Here is a 13,240-nt window from a genome sequence, read left to right as displayed (position 1 = left end):
GTACAGGCCCTGCAGCATGCTCACAACCGACACTGAAGCTGCCAAAACAAAGGAAGGAACCCACTGTGGTTTTATTTTTCCTTAGATAAATTTTTTTATATAGAATATATTACAGTCAGAGTTTTCAGGTTTTAATCAAAAGATAACAAGTTATTGCAGTTTTTTACCCAGTGAAACTACCGGTGAAAGAACTTTCTAGAAAGCTGTCCTGTCTTTTAAAAAAAAGAGGGAGAAAACCCCACCCAGACAGAAAATACACATGTAGGTTGCACTTGGCACCCACGGGCGCCCTGCCGGGCGTGTGGGCATCCGTGTGGAGAGGGCAGCGTGAGGTGAGGCAGCGGCAATGGGCACAACACTATGGCGAGGGAGGCAGGCCTGGGCGCTAGCGAGGTCGGTTCCTGGGCACGGTGCTTCTGCTCGGCTTAATTGCTCTTAGGTCAGGAAATGAACACGCGGTGGGAGGGAGGAGGGTGGCGGCGCTGCTTTGGCCGGCGCTGGGGGCGCTGGGCCTCAGCCTCGCCTCAGCTCGTGCAGCTTGTGGGCAACACGCTCCAGCTCGGCCTCGATGGCAGCCAGGCTCTCCAGCTCCTGGTCCTGCAACAAAAACCCAGGACGTGTCAGTGACCACAGGTGGGCTGCCCTCACCCCCTCCAGAGCTTCAGAGAGCCTTGCCCAGGGCGTGAGCACAGCCTTGTCCTGCCCCATCCCCTCATTTGTCTCTCTGGACAGATGAGTGTGCACAGCACTGATTACTTCTGCCCTAATATTTAATTATTGGTGCTAGTGATGGGGACAAGACACGGCAGCTGCCATCCTTCCCCCGTGCCCTGCCAGGGCAGCCCCCAGAACACAGCCCCAGGGCTGTGCCCCCAGAACTTGGGGTTGGAGCAGGCTCTGCCAAACACAGTCAGTGGCATCAAATCAGGATGGGCATCGCTTCCTGCCATGCACGGGAAGTGCAGCATGTGCCCTGCCCATGCAGTGGACAGTGGTGTCCCCTCTCCCCTCCCTGGGTCAGGGACCCCTTTGCTTGCACCTCCACTAGCAGAAGATACTTTTTCTGGGAAAATAGTGACTGAGGAAGCCATCAGTTCAAAGGCTCAAGCTACCCACGCTGGCCTCACTGGCCAAGCCACAGAGCCCCATGGCCCAAAAATGAAGAGGGGACAAGACAGCAGCCAGAGCCTGTGCCTTCCCTCACTGCTGTGTGCCTGGCCTTCTTCACTGACTCCCAGAGGCCCCAGTCTAGTTTAAAAAGCCAACCAAACAAAAAGTCTTGTTGCAGCTGTAAACACAGCTGTTTTGCAGCCTCAGCAATCTCTTTCCAATCCCCATTTGGAGACTGAGTCTGCTGCCTCACAGACAAGGTGCACCCCAGAGCCGGTTGCAGGGGCAGGTGAGGAGCAGACTCCCTGGGGGAGAGATGTGGGATGTGAGCAGAGAGTGGTGGGAGGCAGATGGGACAGCCCACCCCACTGCATCCCTGCTTCGAGCTGAGACCTTTGGCTTTGCTTTGAACTGACACAACTGGAGATGCTCTCATGGGGGGGATGCTGATGGGCAATTTTTGGCCAATGGCTTGGTGTATAACTGAGGCAAGTGAGCCAACTGGGTTCACTCACCTGCTGCCCCAGCCTGTTCCTAGGCACCTGATCATGGCCTATGTCAGGCCCACAAAGCCCAAGCCCAGCCCCCTGCATTACCCAAAGTCAACTCTGCCTGGAGCTGGGCCTCAGCACAAAGGTAAACTCACCAGCAGTTCCTGGCTGCTGGGGAAGTGCTGAGCTATTATGTAGCACCACACAAGGTATCAGGGAAGAAGATCTCTGACTGTGGAAGCCTGGCTCAGATGTATTTCTGTATCTGTCAACCATTTTCACTCCAATGTCTCAGATCTCTCACCACAGCTGCACCCCTGATTTATCTCTGTAGGAGGTCTGACATTACTCACTCCATCCCTGAGAAAGGGAAAGCATTCATTTTGATTTGCGAGGGCTTTGGGACACAAAGACTACCCCTAGACTCCAGTTACAGCTCTGGTTACTGGAGCTGTAAGTTAAGTCCAGCACAGGCCAGTGCAGAAGTCCTGTCACTGGAGACATGACTCTGGGGGGCAGGGAATGCTTTTGCACTAGTCACTAAAACAAGGATAAAAACTAAAGGCACAGCCAGGTGAAAACCTCAATAATACCTGAGGCTGAATAACTAGAAGTTCACTAAGTATCAACTTAATGTCACAGAGGACCACTGCTGTCTACGTTAATGCCAGTATACCATCCACATCTCCAAATGTAGTTTGGATAACTGGGTGGGATTTATTATTAAGCCTAGGTACACCAACCTCTGTTCTCCTGTTAGCGCTGCCTTCCTCATCCTTCTTTTCTTCAGGCATGGGAGCAAGCGGAAAACCTCCTTCACTGCTGTCCTCCTTCGAGTGACGCTTCCATGACCTTCTCACATCTTCCTCTGGACTACGGAAGGCATACTTGCGGGACCTAAATGTCTTTTTCATGGACCTGTCTGGGTCTTCCTCACTGTCATTTTCCTCCATGCGCTTCTTTGATGTCAGCTGCTTGGCCAGCTCATCCATTTTGTTCCACCTCTTGGTGTCTTCCCACTCCCTGGAGGACTCCTCCTCCATTTCATCGCTTTTGGCATCCCTGGGCTGAAAGGTATCCTCTTCTCCCTGCATCTCCTCATTCTCCAGGCGATGCCTTCCTCCTCTCAGTGCCTGGGGTTGCTCTTCCTCCTCCTCTTCCTCCTCCTCTTCAGAGCTCCGCACATCTTTTCCAAATCCCAGCTCATCATCATTATCTGAAAGAGCATCAAACAAAGTAGTGAACACAACTGTTAACCTGTTTAAGGTCCACCTTTGAACTGAGCCTTCAGTGGTGATGCCAGATGTATTTCTTGACTTAGGCCTGCTTTCCCAGGATTCTGGAAATACCCACTCTCACGTTGCCATGTCAGTAATGGGGCTTGAGTCAAGGCAGCAGTCAAAACCACTGTAGACAGCTCAGGGAAGATGAATTAGTTGTCCCCAGGAGCTATGAGAGCTGAGCAGCAAGGCAGCTGCAGGGCCTGTGCTACCTGCTGTGAACAGGCCCATGTGTCAGATGTTTGTGGTGCAGTCTGGGTGGCTGCTGGCTGGTGTGTTTCTGCAAACTCAGTAAGCAACTGCCTCAACTTTTTTGGCTTTGAAGTCTCTAACCCATCTGTCTCAGTCCTCTCAACTCACCCCAGAAAGGATCAATGCAATCTGAGATACATACTGTCACCTCTCTGCATCTCCTCAGCCTCCTCATCCTCCTCAGCCAAATCGAGTGATCTCTCTGCTTCAGTAGGGTCCTCCTCTGCAGCTTCATCTCCATCATCCTCCTGCTCTACATGCTCCCCTGCTACCTCCTTGCTGTGCTCCTGGCCCTGCCTGGATGGTTCTTCTCCCTCATCCTCAAGCTCCAGGCTGTCCCTGGAGCCTCTGGGCTCCTCTTCTTCATCCCCTTGCTGGTGCTGCTCATCCTCACTGAAATTTTTGCCAATGTGGTTGTCCAGAACTTTGTTTCGATGGGTATCCTCTGAATCCCTGATGTAATTGCTCTCAGCTTCCTCCTGGTCCTCTTTCTCAACAGGGTCGATATCCCGTGGCCTGGGCTCCCTCTCCTCCAGGCTGTTTTTTCCCTCCTCTCTTGAGTCTTCATTTTGCTGGGGTTTCTGTGCTGCCAGCTCAGCCAGGGACCCTGTGGGCTGCTCCTCTTCAGGGCGCTCCCCTGCTGCACCTACAGAGGGAGAAACGAGAAGAAGCACCTCTGCTGAGAGCTCATTTCACCACCAGCAAAGGCCAAGCATTTCTTATGGAGCTTCAGTCCCACTCAGCAATTTGCTTAACCAGCCCATGGATCCTTTTGCAAGTCACTTCAGCATATGTTTGCATTCAAGCAAGGCAGTGATCTCTCTGGTGCCTGTGCTCCTGGAGAGAGTTGCAAGGCTGAAGTTAAACATATGCTGAAGTGTTTTGCTGCAGCACAGTCCTCATCACCATCTCTTGAGATGCCAGCCATGAACTCACCCTGCATGAAATCAGACTGCATGTAAAATGAAATTATTTAGGAGTGTAATAAGGCACTTGCACAGCTTTCCCTGCTCTCAGTGTTGCACTCACATCACATCCTTATTTCTCCCACAAGGCCGAAGATGCAGCCAGCCCTGTTCACAGGGTGCTGGAGGGAGGAGGGGTGCCTCTGCTTCTGAAAAGGAACTACTCAGCAGGAGTTTAATGTGGGCTGAGTATTTGCTCTTGCTCACGGGAAACTGGCTTCTTTTAATACTATTAGCCAGAGAAAACACTTTGCAAAAGAAAATATGTGAGTTTAAAAGACAGAGAGATATGGAAAGGTAAGTGCAGCCCCAGGGAGGCCTGAGCCCCAAGGAGGGCACAAGGTAAGTGCCAGGATGAGGGGATGCAGAGAGCTGGTCACACAAGCCTGGTGGCCACCAGTGACACTGTGCTGGTGCTACCAGACTGTCAGTGGTCCTGGATAGCCCATGTGCCACATTTCATCTTTACTTCATCTTCCTCCATCTCCATGCTGCCAGAGCAAGAGTTTCAGGTGTATCTTGGCAGTAGGGAGATGCAGTGCCACCATCCTACCTGCTGGATTTTGGCAGTGCTGGCTGCAGCAGCAGCAGCTTCTGGGGCTGTCACTCACTGCTCTAAGATGTTTTGCACTGGTGTCACAGCAGTGCTGTGCTGCTGTGGGCCAGCCATGTGCCCCAGAGCTGCGTGAGACCCTCTGTGGGCACCCAGCTGCTGCTGGAGAAGGAGCCACATCTCCCCACACTGGCATTGTGTCTTCCTGACAAAGAAGAAGGTAGGGGCCAACCCCTCCTTTCTGCTAAACTGGCTGTCTGTAGTAAGAGAAACACTGACAAGGGGAAATCCCAGCTGAAGGTGATCTTTCCAAGATACAGGTGTTTTGTGGGGGTGTGTGGGTGTGGGCACTGTGTGTGTTTCAATTTTCTCTTCAGAGACTCATTACTTAATATCATAGATGCCTGGAAACAAGAGCGGCAGGCAAAAACCCAGATCACCCTTGCCTGTATCACTGACTCTTTCAGTGTGGGATTTCCCTGGCTGTGACTCATTTTAAGTGTTATACATGAGTGAAAGAGTCAGCAGCAGGGTGCAAAAGTCAGCATCACTTTGGTAACTTGACCATCACCAGTTGCTATAACTCAGAAACTGTGTTGTTTGAACTGGTAAATAAGAGCAAAGCAAACACACCAGGTTGGTTCTGTGTGTCAGCACCAGCATCAAAGAAGATGCCTAGAAGAGAAGCAGATGGAGATATCAAGGCTGTTCGAAAAAAGATCTTTGTTTACAGCCTGACCTGGATTTCCCGGTGGTGGAGGCTGACACTGACCTCTCTGCTTGTTCTTGTCGTTCTGACTTTCAAGGACTTCGGAAAGTTCATCTTCAAAGCCGCTATTTTTCTTCTGCTGCTGAGTTCTCTCATTGGCACCTGTGTCAAGTTACAAAAAGCAGAGAAAGGCAAGAGTCCTTTCTGTGTTTCAGGAAGCAGAGGTAGGAAAATAGTTCTGTGCCCTCTATATTTGCTACAGTGGGAAAATCTACCTGGGAGCTGGGAGGTGTGAGACTGGAGGGTATGTGAATCAACTGCAGTAACAAAACCACAATCAAAAACATCATCTGCAGGATAGAAAATGATTTCTAAATAGAGAAGCAGGGTTGCCAGGAAAACTAATATTGATGGAGATCTAGGGAATAAGAGGTGCTGAACTGCAGCACACTGGGGGCAACAAAAGACTTCATCACAGGAGCATTGAAAGATAAAAATTGCCTCCTGCCGGATTCTGCCTATGTACCTCTGTTGAGGTGAGCACTGAGAGCTCCTGTATCCTCCAGCCTGGTTGTGGGGGCCCCTCTCCCCTGGCTGCTGGGAGGAAGAAGAAGCATTCATTCCCACTGCAGGGGTAGTCTGGGGCTCCAAGGCCCCACATGTTAACTCTGGGATTATGGAGCCTGCTAGAAAAATACAACACCCTAGAGAGAGGTGTCTGAAGGCAGCATGAGCTGGAAGTCAGGCTGCAGCTGTCCTGGCAACCAGCAATGGGATCTGCAGGCCAAACAAGCCCTGCCTAAACCAGCTCATGCCCTGCTTCTATGCCTTAATGCAAGGACAAGAGCCAGTGCTGCCAGCCCAATCCCCTAGTCCAGAACTGGATGATGTGGGCTCTCCAGCCTGAGCAGAATCAGCTGCACCAACACAGAGGACACCAAGATTAACACCTTTGCTTTTCCCTTGGTCTACAAGACTGTTCCACCCCCTGTCTCTGTGATCTGTAGATTGGATCTCATGTTACCCTGGGACTAAGTGGTGTGATAGGCTCAGGCTGAGGAAAGAGTGGGGCAAGGTGCACCTCCATGAAACAAGTCCCTTCTCGTGGACTTCATGCTGAGTGGCACAGCCTGTCTGATATCTGAGTGCTCCTCCTCAAATCCCTGGTGTGCCTGGGCAGTTACATCCCAGAATACTGAAGAGACCATGTGTTCTTTCTTCCGGATCACCAGGTCATCCGTGGAGTCCATCCGAGGTCACTGACCATCTGGCCCCTCCACCATTTGGGTAGTGACTAAAACATGGGTTTGGGAGCTGCATTAGACTCCCAACTGACTTCCTGAATTTTTCCTCTCCCTTCTCTCTGTTGCCTGTGTCTCCCTTGCTCTGAAAGCATTCTGGTGGCACTGCCTTCCAGCCATCTCTGGCAGACTTACTACACCGGAGCTGGGCACAGGGATGCCCAGTCATTGTCTCTCTGGTGATGCCCAGCTGCCCCCTGGTTACCCCATGGAGAAGGAGTAGGGACGGCCAGGTGCTCTCCCTGCAGCCTGGGGAGAGCCCTGTTGCAGCCTCACCCAGACAGAGGGATCTGAAGCAGCCTTGCCTGCATGTTAGCTCTGGGCAACTGGGCACCTGAGAATGTCCCTTTTTCCCTCAACATCCCTTGGCACAGCTCCATGGTGCTGCTGCTGCTCCCACATTGGCCAATGGTGAGCAGCCTGCACCTCTCCAAACCAAAGAAATCTGCATTTGAGTTAAGGAAGCCATCAAGAATACCTATTAGCTCAAGAATATTTTCACTGAGGTTTTCTAGGTGCAAGTCTTACTCACTGTTCAGTGGGGCTTCCCTGCTGCCACAACTGGCTTTAGTGCTGGACTCCAGCTGCACAGACAGCAGAGGTTTTATTGCCTTTAATTCTAGTTTGGGAGCTGGTGATTATTTATTGAATTAAATTACACTGTTTCCTTTTAGAGTTCTCCCACCACAAAATGTCTAGATTCTACATCACCACCAAGTTACATTGATAGCTATGAAAATTATCAGATACATAGTGAAGTTGTTATAAACAAAATTCCTGTCCCCACTCACACAATCTCTGCTGAAAGTCTTGGAACTACATTTCCTGGGGCATATTTATGTGATCTCAATATAAGATAAAAAACCAAACACAAAACCTAACAAGCAATAAAACTCTATAAGGGACTAAAATAGAAGAAAACATTCTTCCCTATAGTTACATTCCCAAAAAATATACTGGCACTGTACCTTGAGCAGCAATTTCCTGAAGTTCCTTCAATAAGTTTTGGTGCCGAAGGATAGAAATAATTCGTTCATCTGCAACAGGGAAGACTTAGTACAGAAAGTAGTCAAAGCAAATCTCCCCCCAGCCCCAGGAAATGAAATAGAACCCCAAATGAAACTCCTTCTTCATTTGCTCTTTTCTCTCTCTTGGCCTGATTTGCTCTCACATCTGTTAACTGTGTGACTAGATGACAGCAAGATCCTATGACAGCCAAGCAGTTTGATATCACCCTGCACCCCTGTGGCCACAGTGCCAGCTCAAGACATGGCCTGGGACAAGCAGTGGCTCCATCCCTGCTCCTGGGGCCCAGTACAGCCCAGTGGAAGAGGAAGGTGAACATGTCAGGGACCCCTTGATAATGGTCCAGAGGCCAGGGCTCAGTTGGTCAGGGCAGGACCAGCCCCTGCTCATCCGATTTGCTTTTGCTGATACCCAGCCAAGTCTGGGGCAGTACCTCCTCGGAGAGTTTCGAGGCATTCCTCGCTGATCGGCAGCGGGTTTGGCTTAGATAAAGTATCAGAGATGACCTCTACAATGCACTTCATCACCTAGAAAGAGACAAAAATACTAATTAAAGAACTGGGTTTTTGTCTTTTGCTCCTACTTGTTACCAAGGCTAAAGTAAAGCAGATGATGGCACAGATCTTGCTTTTCTGGTCAAGCCAGAACTGAATGTGCAGTTCCTGTTTTCCCTAACGCAGGAACAGAAGGTACTTCCTGCGACTGAGAAGTGAGCAAATTACACATGACAATGGAAAGAGCTTCTTCCACATGAAACACAATTCAGCTGAGGATTGCATGGCTTCAGACCGTCCCAGAGTCTGAGCACATCTGGAGGGTAAAGGGTATCTGAATATATACACAGAAAATTCAAAATCATCCTCTTTTAAGTCAATGTATCTCAACCTGCATCTCATAAAAGGACTCAGTGGAGGTTGTAGAGAGCAAAAAGTGGTCATAGCTGTTCATAGATGACCTTGAAATCTTAAAAGCTCTTCAAACCCTAGGAAAGACATCATAGTTGGATTGAAGCCAGGCATGGAAAGTGAGGTGAGGCAAACTACTTTCAAACATAGATGAGAAAAACTGCTCTTAAACCCTAGAAAGGACAAGATACTTTGGAGAAGTGTTTGATCTTGTGCTTTGAGTGTTCAAGCAATCTATCATAGACTGGAAGAGCTCTACATGATGGCAGTTCATCTGAAAGCAAAGTTCTGACACAGCTTCTCAGACAGGATGAACTCTGGGCCCACTCTTTCCAGCAGCCCTTTTTGTTGGTATAAAACCAGGAGCATTATTTATCTAATTTGCCACCTGCACTGAGATTGCAGGCATCCTTGCCATGCCAAGACTATTACTGGGAGCCTTAGTGTGTGGTCATGTAGACCCCGATGATCACACAGGACAGAAGCATTCACTACAGTCTGGTGCTGTAGGAATCAGGCTGCTTAGTTCAAAAGGAGCATTATTTATAAAGCAATCTAGGAAGAATGCAGGGCTCACAATTGGCTGCGGAAAAAAAAAAAGAAAAAAAGAGAGGCTAAATTGAAAAAAAGAACGTAAGTTAAGCCTTGGAGGCAGAAAATTCACTACTGAGCCTCTTTCTCCTGATGATTTCAGTAGGCAGCCCTGAGAGCCTTGACCTCCCTCACAATGTACCATTCTCAGGAGAGCAGAGCACTGTGGCTGCAGTAGAAATTAAACACAAGTCAGCAGTCCCCAGTCATCCACAATGCTGTTCATTCAAGCACTTGGATATATTCACTGGACAGCTGGAATGGGAAAATTCTCACCCTGTGTAAGGAGAGAATACTACTTTTGCAGATCACAGCCATAAAATGCTGAACTCTATGCCTTACACAATTTGAGAGAATTTCCTAATGGATTAAAAATGCTACAGGAAAGATATAAAAAAAAAGAAAAGAAAGAAAGCAGGGGAATTTCCCTGATATCATTCTCCTATATCACAAGAAATCCATTAATACTGATTTTAGATGACTTTCAGTCACTCTAAATAGAAAAAAAACCCCAGATTCTGCTATTTCCCTCTCATGTTTCCCAACCTCTGGACCCACTTATTATAGCAATATTTGATGCAGCTTCAGAAATAAAGAGTTTCTCAGCATGAGAAGTAAGACTCTGGTTCAATGAAATATTCTATTCAATTTTTTCAAGACTTCTAAGCTTATCTGAGGTCTTTGAGCACAAAGAAACACATCACTCACCACAGAAGTACATTCAACTCTGTGGAGGAGCTTAGTAAGGTAATGAAATGAAGAGTGCAGTCATCCTACAACACTCTCCTTGTCTTTTTGTTAGAGGAGATCTTGCAAAGTGAGACTTCACAAGGTCATGAAACAACAGCCTGCATCAGGAAATGGAGGAGATCCTTTCCAAATGAGTGTAATTAATCCAGTACAGAAATTCAGACTGGAATTTTGCCATAGCTATCATCTAACCATGAGCATGTAACTAGATCCTTAAGAGCAGCTCACAATGTCACTACACAGAAATCTCCAAAGGGTTGTGCCCTTGCAAGGACAGACTTCTCTATATTTGAGCTCAGCTATACTCTCTTAAAATGTATGGTTGTAAGTGAGAAATAGTGTCCTTCAAGCACAGGAGTGAGCAAACACCAGATACATTGTAAATGCTTTGGTCTTGTTCAGCTCCCTATGGAAAGTCTGATGAGCTGCCCTGCAGGTGCTGATTAGCCATTACACAGCTCTGAGACACCCACAAATGCTGGTGGCACAGAGCATGGTGTGTAGAAAGAGCTGCAGTGCTCGTTACTGTATTCATGTGATGATATCCTTGCCCTAATCTGTTCCATAAGACCAGGAATTCCTTCCCTGAAATGCTGTGTCTCAGAGGATGGTGAAAGCAGGAAAGCCCTAAAGGCCTCTTCCAATTGCAGTAAATTCAATCAGGCAGCTGATTTTGCTCTCAGCTAGAGCCTGTGTCAGTGTAATACCCAGGGAAGGGGGGCAGTCTCAGGAAAGTCCTTCCTTGGTGGAAGCATTTCCATAGAGTCACACCAACTGCCACAAAAATGCCATTTTTTACACATAGAATATATTGGGGAATGGACCTCACAAGGAAAATCATGTGATTAATGGGTTGTGCCATCAGGTGCCCATTCTGGCATGGAACGTTGAGGGGGTAAGTGCCTGTCCCAAGCCCCCTTCCTCAGCAGCACACAACCTGAGGAAGGCACCCAGTGTCTCACAGCTCATGGCTCAGTCCCAGCAAGGGCTAAGCAGGCTAAAAGTCTTAACAAAGCAACCCTTCTCCAGGCCCAGGCACGTCTCCCAGGACACAGGGAGGTGTTGCCCGTGGCACACATCCTGCAGGTAACCTGCAATGGAGCCTGTGGTGAGACCGGCAGCAGTGTGCCCTCCTCTGCTGCTGCCCGGGGAAAAACATTATGTGGCTGGAAGATTTCATAACACAAAACAATACAAGAAGGAAAAAGGGAAAAGGCTGGAGTTTCCTTTATGGACATGAATTTTCAAAGAAATTTTAATTTGGGCAGCCAAGAGATCAGCTCACATGAAAGATGGGGAAGGGTGGGGAGGTCAGGGAGTCGTGTCTGACACAGACAAACACAGGCAAACCCCCCTATCCAAGCATTTAGGTGCCAAAGGGCTGTTGGGAGTGCACGTTTGTGAAGTGCAGCTATAAATGTTGGAGGGTGTGACACAGATCTGTGCACAGAAGCCTGTAAAGGAGGGCTGGAGAGGTCAGCCAAGTCCTGCACTGCTCGTAGCCACCCAGACAGCCTGAGCAGGAGCTGAGGATGGATTAGCAAGCTCAGAGTACCAGTTGCCTATTTTTCCAGAGCATGCATATTTAAGTAGCACACATACAAACTCATATGTATACACCCCCAAATACACAGTTTCTGAATCACATCTCCCCCCACTCTCCCTTGAGTCACCTCCTGTTGGGAGCTTTGAAAAGCTGAAAATAGGAGGACTAAGGAGCGTTATACCCAGCCTCCATCTCCTCTTTAAACAAGCTTGCCTGATCCCTCTGCCACATCCTGAGGGACTTCCTTGGCTGCCCAGAAGCGGATGCACAAAGGGTAGATTCTGTTAGGAAGGGAGCAGAGATGGATCCTGCTTGAGGGATCTCATGCAAATTCCTGGCACTTTCTACAGGGTATTTCAGTGGGAGCAGCCCCAAACCAGCCACCTAGGTGGAGGTGAAACATCCCATGCTTTCTCTTCATTTGACCCTTCCACTGCAGGCTCATCCTTACCTTTGTGTCGCCTTTATTCATGTCATTTGTCACAGGAAGAGAGACAGCTATAAGGTAAGGGAGGGGGGGAAAAAAGAGAACTTGTTACTCATCTCATCTGGAAGACAAGCAGAGAAACACTATTCTGCAAAAATGGGAGTAGAGAAGAGGGGCATCTCTCTCTGATGGAAGTTGTCCCTGGGTGCAGCAGCTGGATGTGTGCACTGTGCCTCTCGGGAAGGGAAGGGAAGGGAAGGGAAGGGAAGGGAAGGGAAGGGAAGGGAAGGGAAGGGAAGGGAAGGGAAGGGAAGGGAAGGGAAGGGAAGGGAAGGGAAGGGAAGGGAAGGGAAGGGAAGGGAAGGGAAGGGAAGGGAAGGGAAGGGAAGGGAAGGGAAGGGAAGGGAAGGGAAGGGAAGGGAAGGGAAGGGAAGGGAAGGGAAGGGAAGGGAAGGGAAGGGAAGGGAAGGGAAGGGAAGGTGTCTAGGCTGCAGGGCCCGTGCGGAGCTCGGCGGTGACCTTGCGGCGGCCGCTGTCCGCGGTGCTGAAGGGGCCGGGCCGTCCCTGTCCGCGGTGCTGGAGGCGCGGGCGGAGTGGGGCCGGCGGGGGCAGCACTGCCGGGGGACCCAGGGAGACACAGACCCATCCCAGCCCCACTTACCCGGCACGGCCAGGAGGAGGACGGCGAGCAGTTCTGGCCGGCTCATGGTTCTGGTGGGATGGAGGCAGGGAGAAAGGGGCAGAGGGCGAGACTGTCGTGGCGTGGGGGCTCCAGGCGAGGTGCCGGGGGGAGACCAGCACGGAGCTTGTGTATCTACGCCAGTGCCCTGGCTGAAGATCCCAGATGGGGCACTGCAGCAACCGGCTCATTTATATATCTCAGCCCTCGGAAATGGCGTCAGGAGGAAGCCACCTCCTCCTCTGCCCCCTCCCCTCGCACACAGGCTTCCCATCAGCCTCCATCACTCGCCGGGTGTCGGAGGAGCCCCGAGCTCCCCGGCTGCCCATGCAAAGGTGTCGGGCTCTGGCTGCTCCATCATCTCAGGCTCTGCAGGCACAGGAAGGCTGTGAGGTGTGTTTCCAGGATACCACTTTTACAGCACCTCACCTGACACTGGCAATCTGCAGCACCTCTGCACAAGTGCCCTCTCTCTATATACCTGTAGCCAAACGTGAGGCACCTCGTGTGTCCCAGCCAGCAGTGCCCAGGGCCCCCTTGTCTTTCACTGACCATGGAAGTTTAGGACACGTGCTGCAATTTTTAGATGCCTTTTAAAGGTCTCCACTCCAGGGAATTGGTCACCATGAAAAGGGCTTGCCAATGGACATGGTAA

The 13,240-nt window shown here is 49.9% G+C and overlaps 1 protein-coding gene across 1 annotated transcript; it reads right to left on the bottom strand.

The window, feature by feature from the left end:
- Positions 1–69: 69 nt before the first annotated feature.
- Positions 70–12,798, bottom strand: CHGA (chromogranin A). The gene is made up of 8 exons (XM_023927671.2): positions 12,568–12,798; positions 11,931–11,977; positions 8,121–8,214; positions 7,630–7,698; positions 5,424–5,522; positions 3,276–3,779; positions 2,345–2,817; positions 70–597 (listed from the first exon to the last, which is right to left on the bottom strand). The coding sequence occupies exons 1-8, from the start codon at positions 12,611–12,613 to the stop codon at positions 514–516; spliced, it is 1,416 nt and encodes a 471-aa protein (XP_023783439.2). The 5' UTR covers positions 12,614–12,798; the 3' UTR covers positions 70–513.
- Positions 12,799–13,240: the final 442 nt, after the last annotated feature.

The sequence above is a fragment of the Cyanistes caeruleus genome, chromosome 6, assembly GCF_971803275.1.
Source record: "Cyanistes caeruleus chromosome 6, bCyaCae1.hap1.1, whole genome shotgun sequence".
NCBI classification, from domain to species: domain Eukaryota; kingdom Metazoa; phylum Chordata; class Aves; order Passeriformes; family Paridae; genus Cyanistes; species Cyanistes caeruleus.
The sequence above is the reverse complement of the archived record's forward strand: the minus strand, read 5'-3'. Positions and strand labels throughout refer to the sequence as shown.

Coding starts and splice junctions, on each gene's coding strand:
- CHGA (XM_023927671.2), bottom strand. CDS start 12,613: ATGAGCCGGCCAGAACTGCTCGCCGTCCTCCTCCTGGCCGTGCCGG. Junction 5,523..7,629: donor TCAGGAAATTGCTGCTCAAG/GTACAGTGCCAG, acceptor AACTTGACACAG/GTGCCAATGAGAGAACTCAG. Junction 598..2,344: donor GCGCTAACAGGAGAACAGAG/GTTGGTGTACCT, acceptor TTTTTGTTGCAG/GACCAGGAGCTGGAGAGCCT.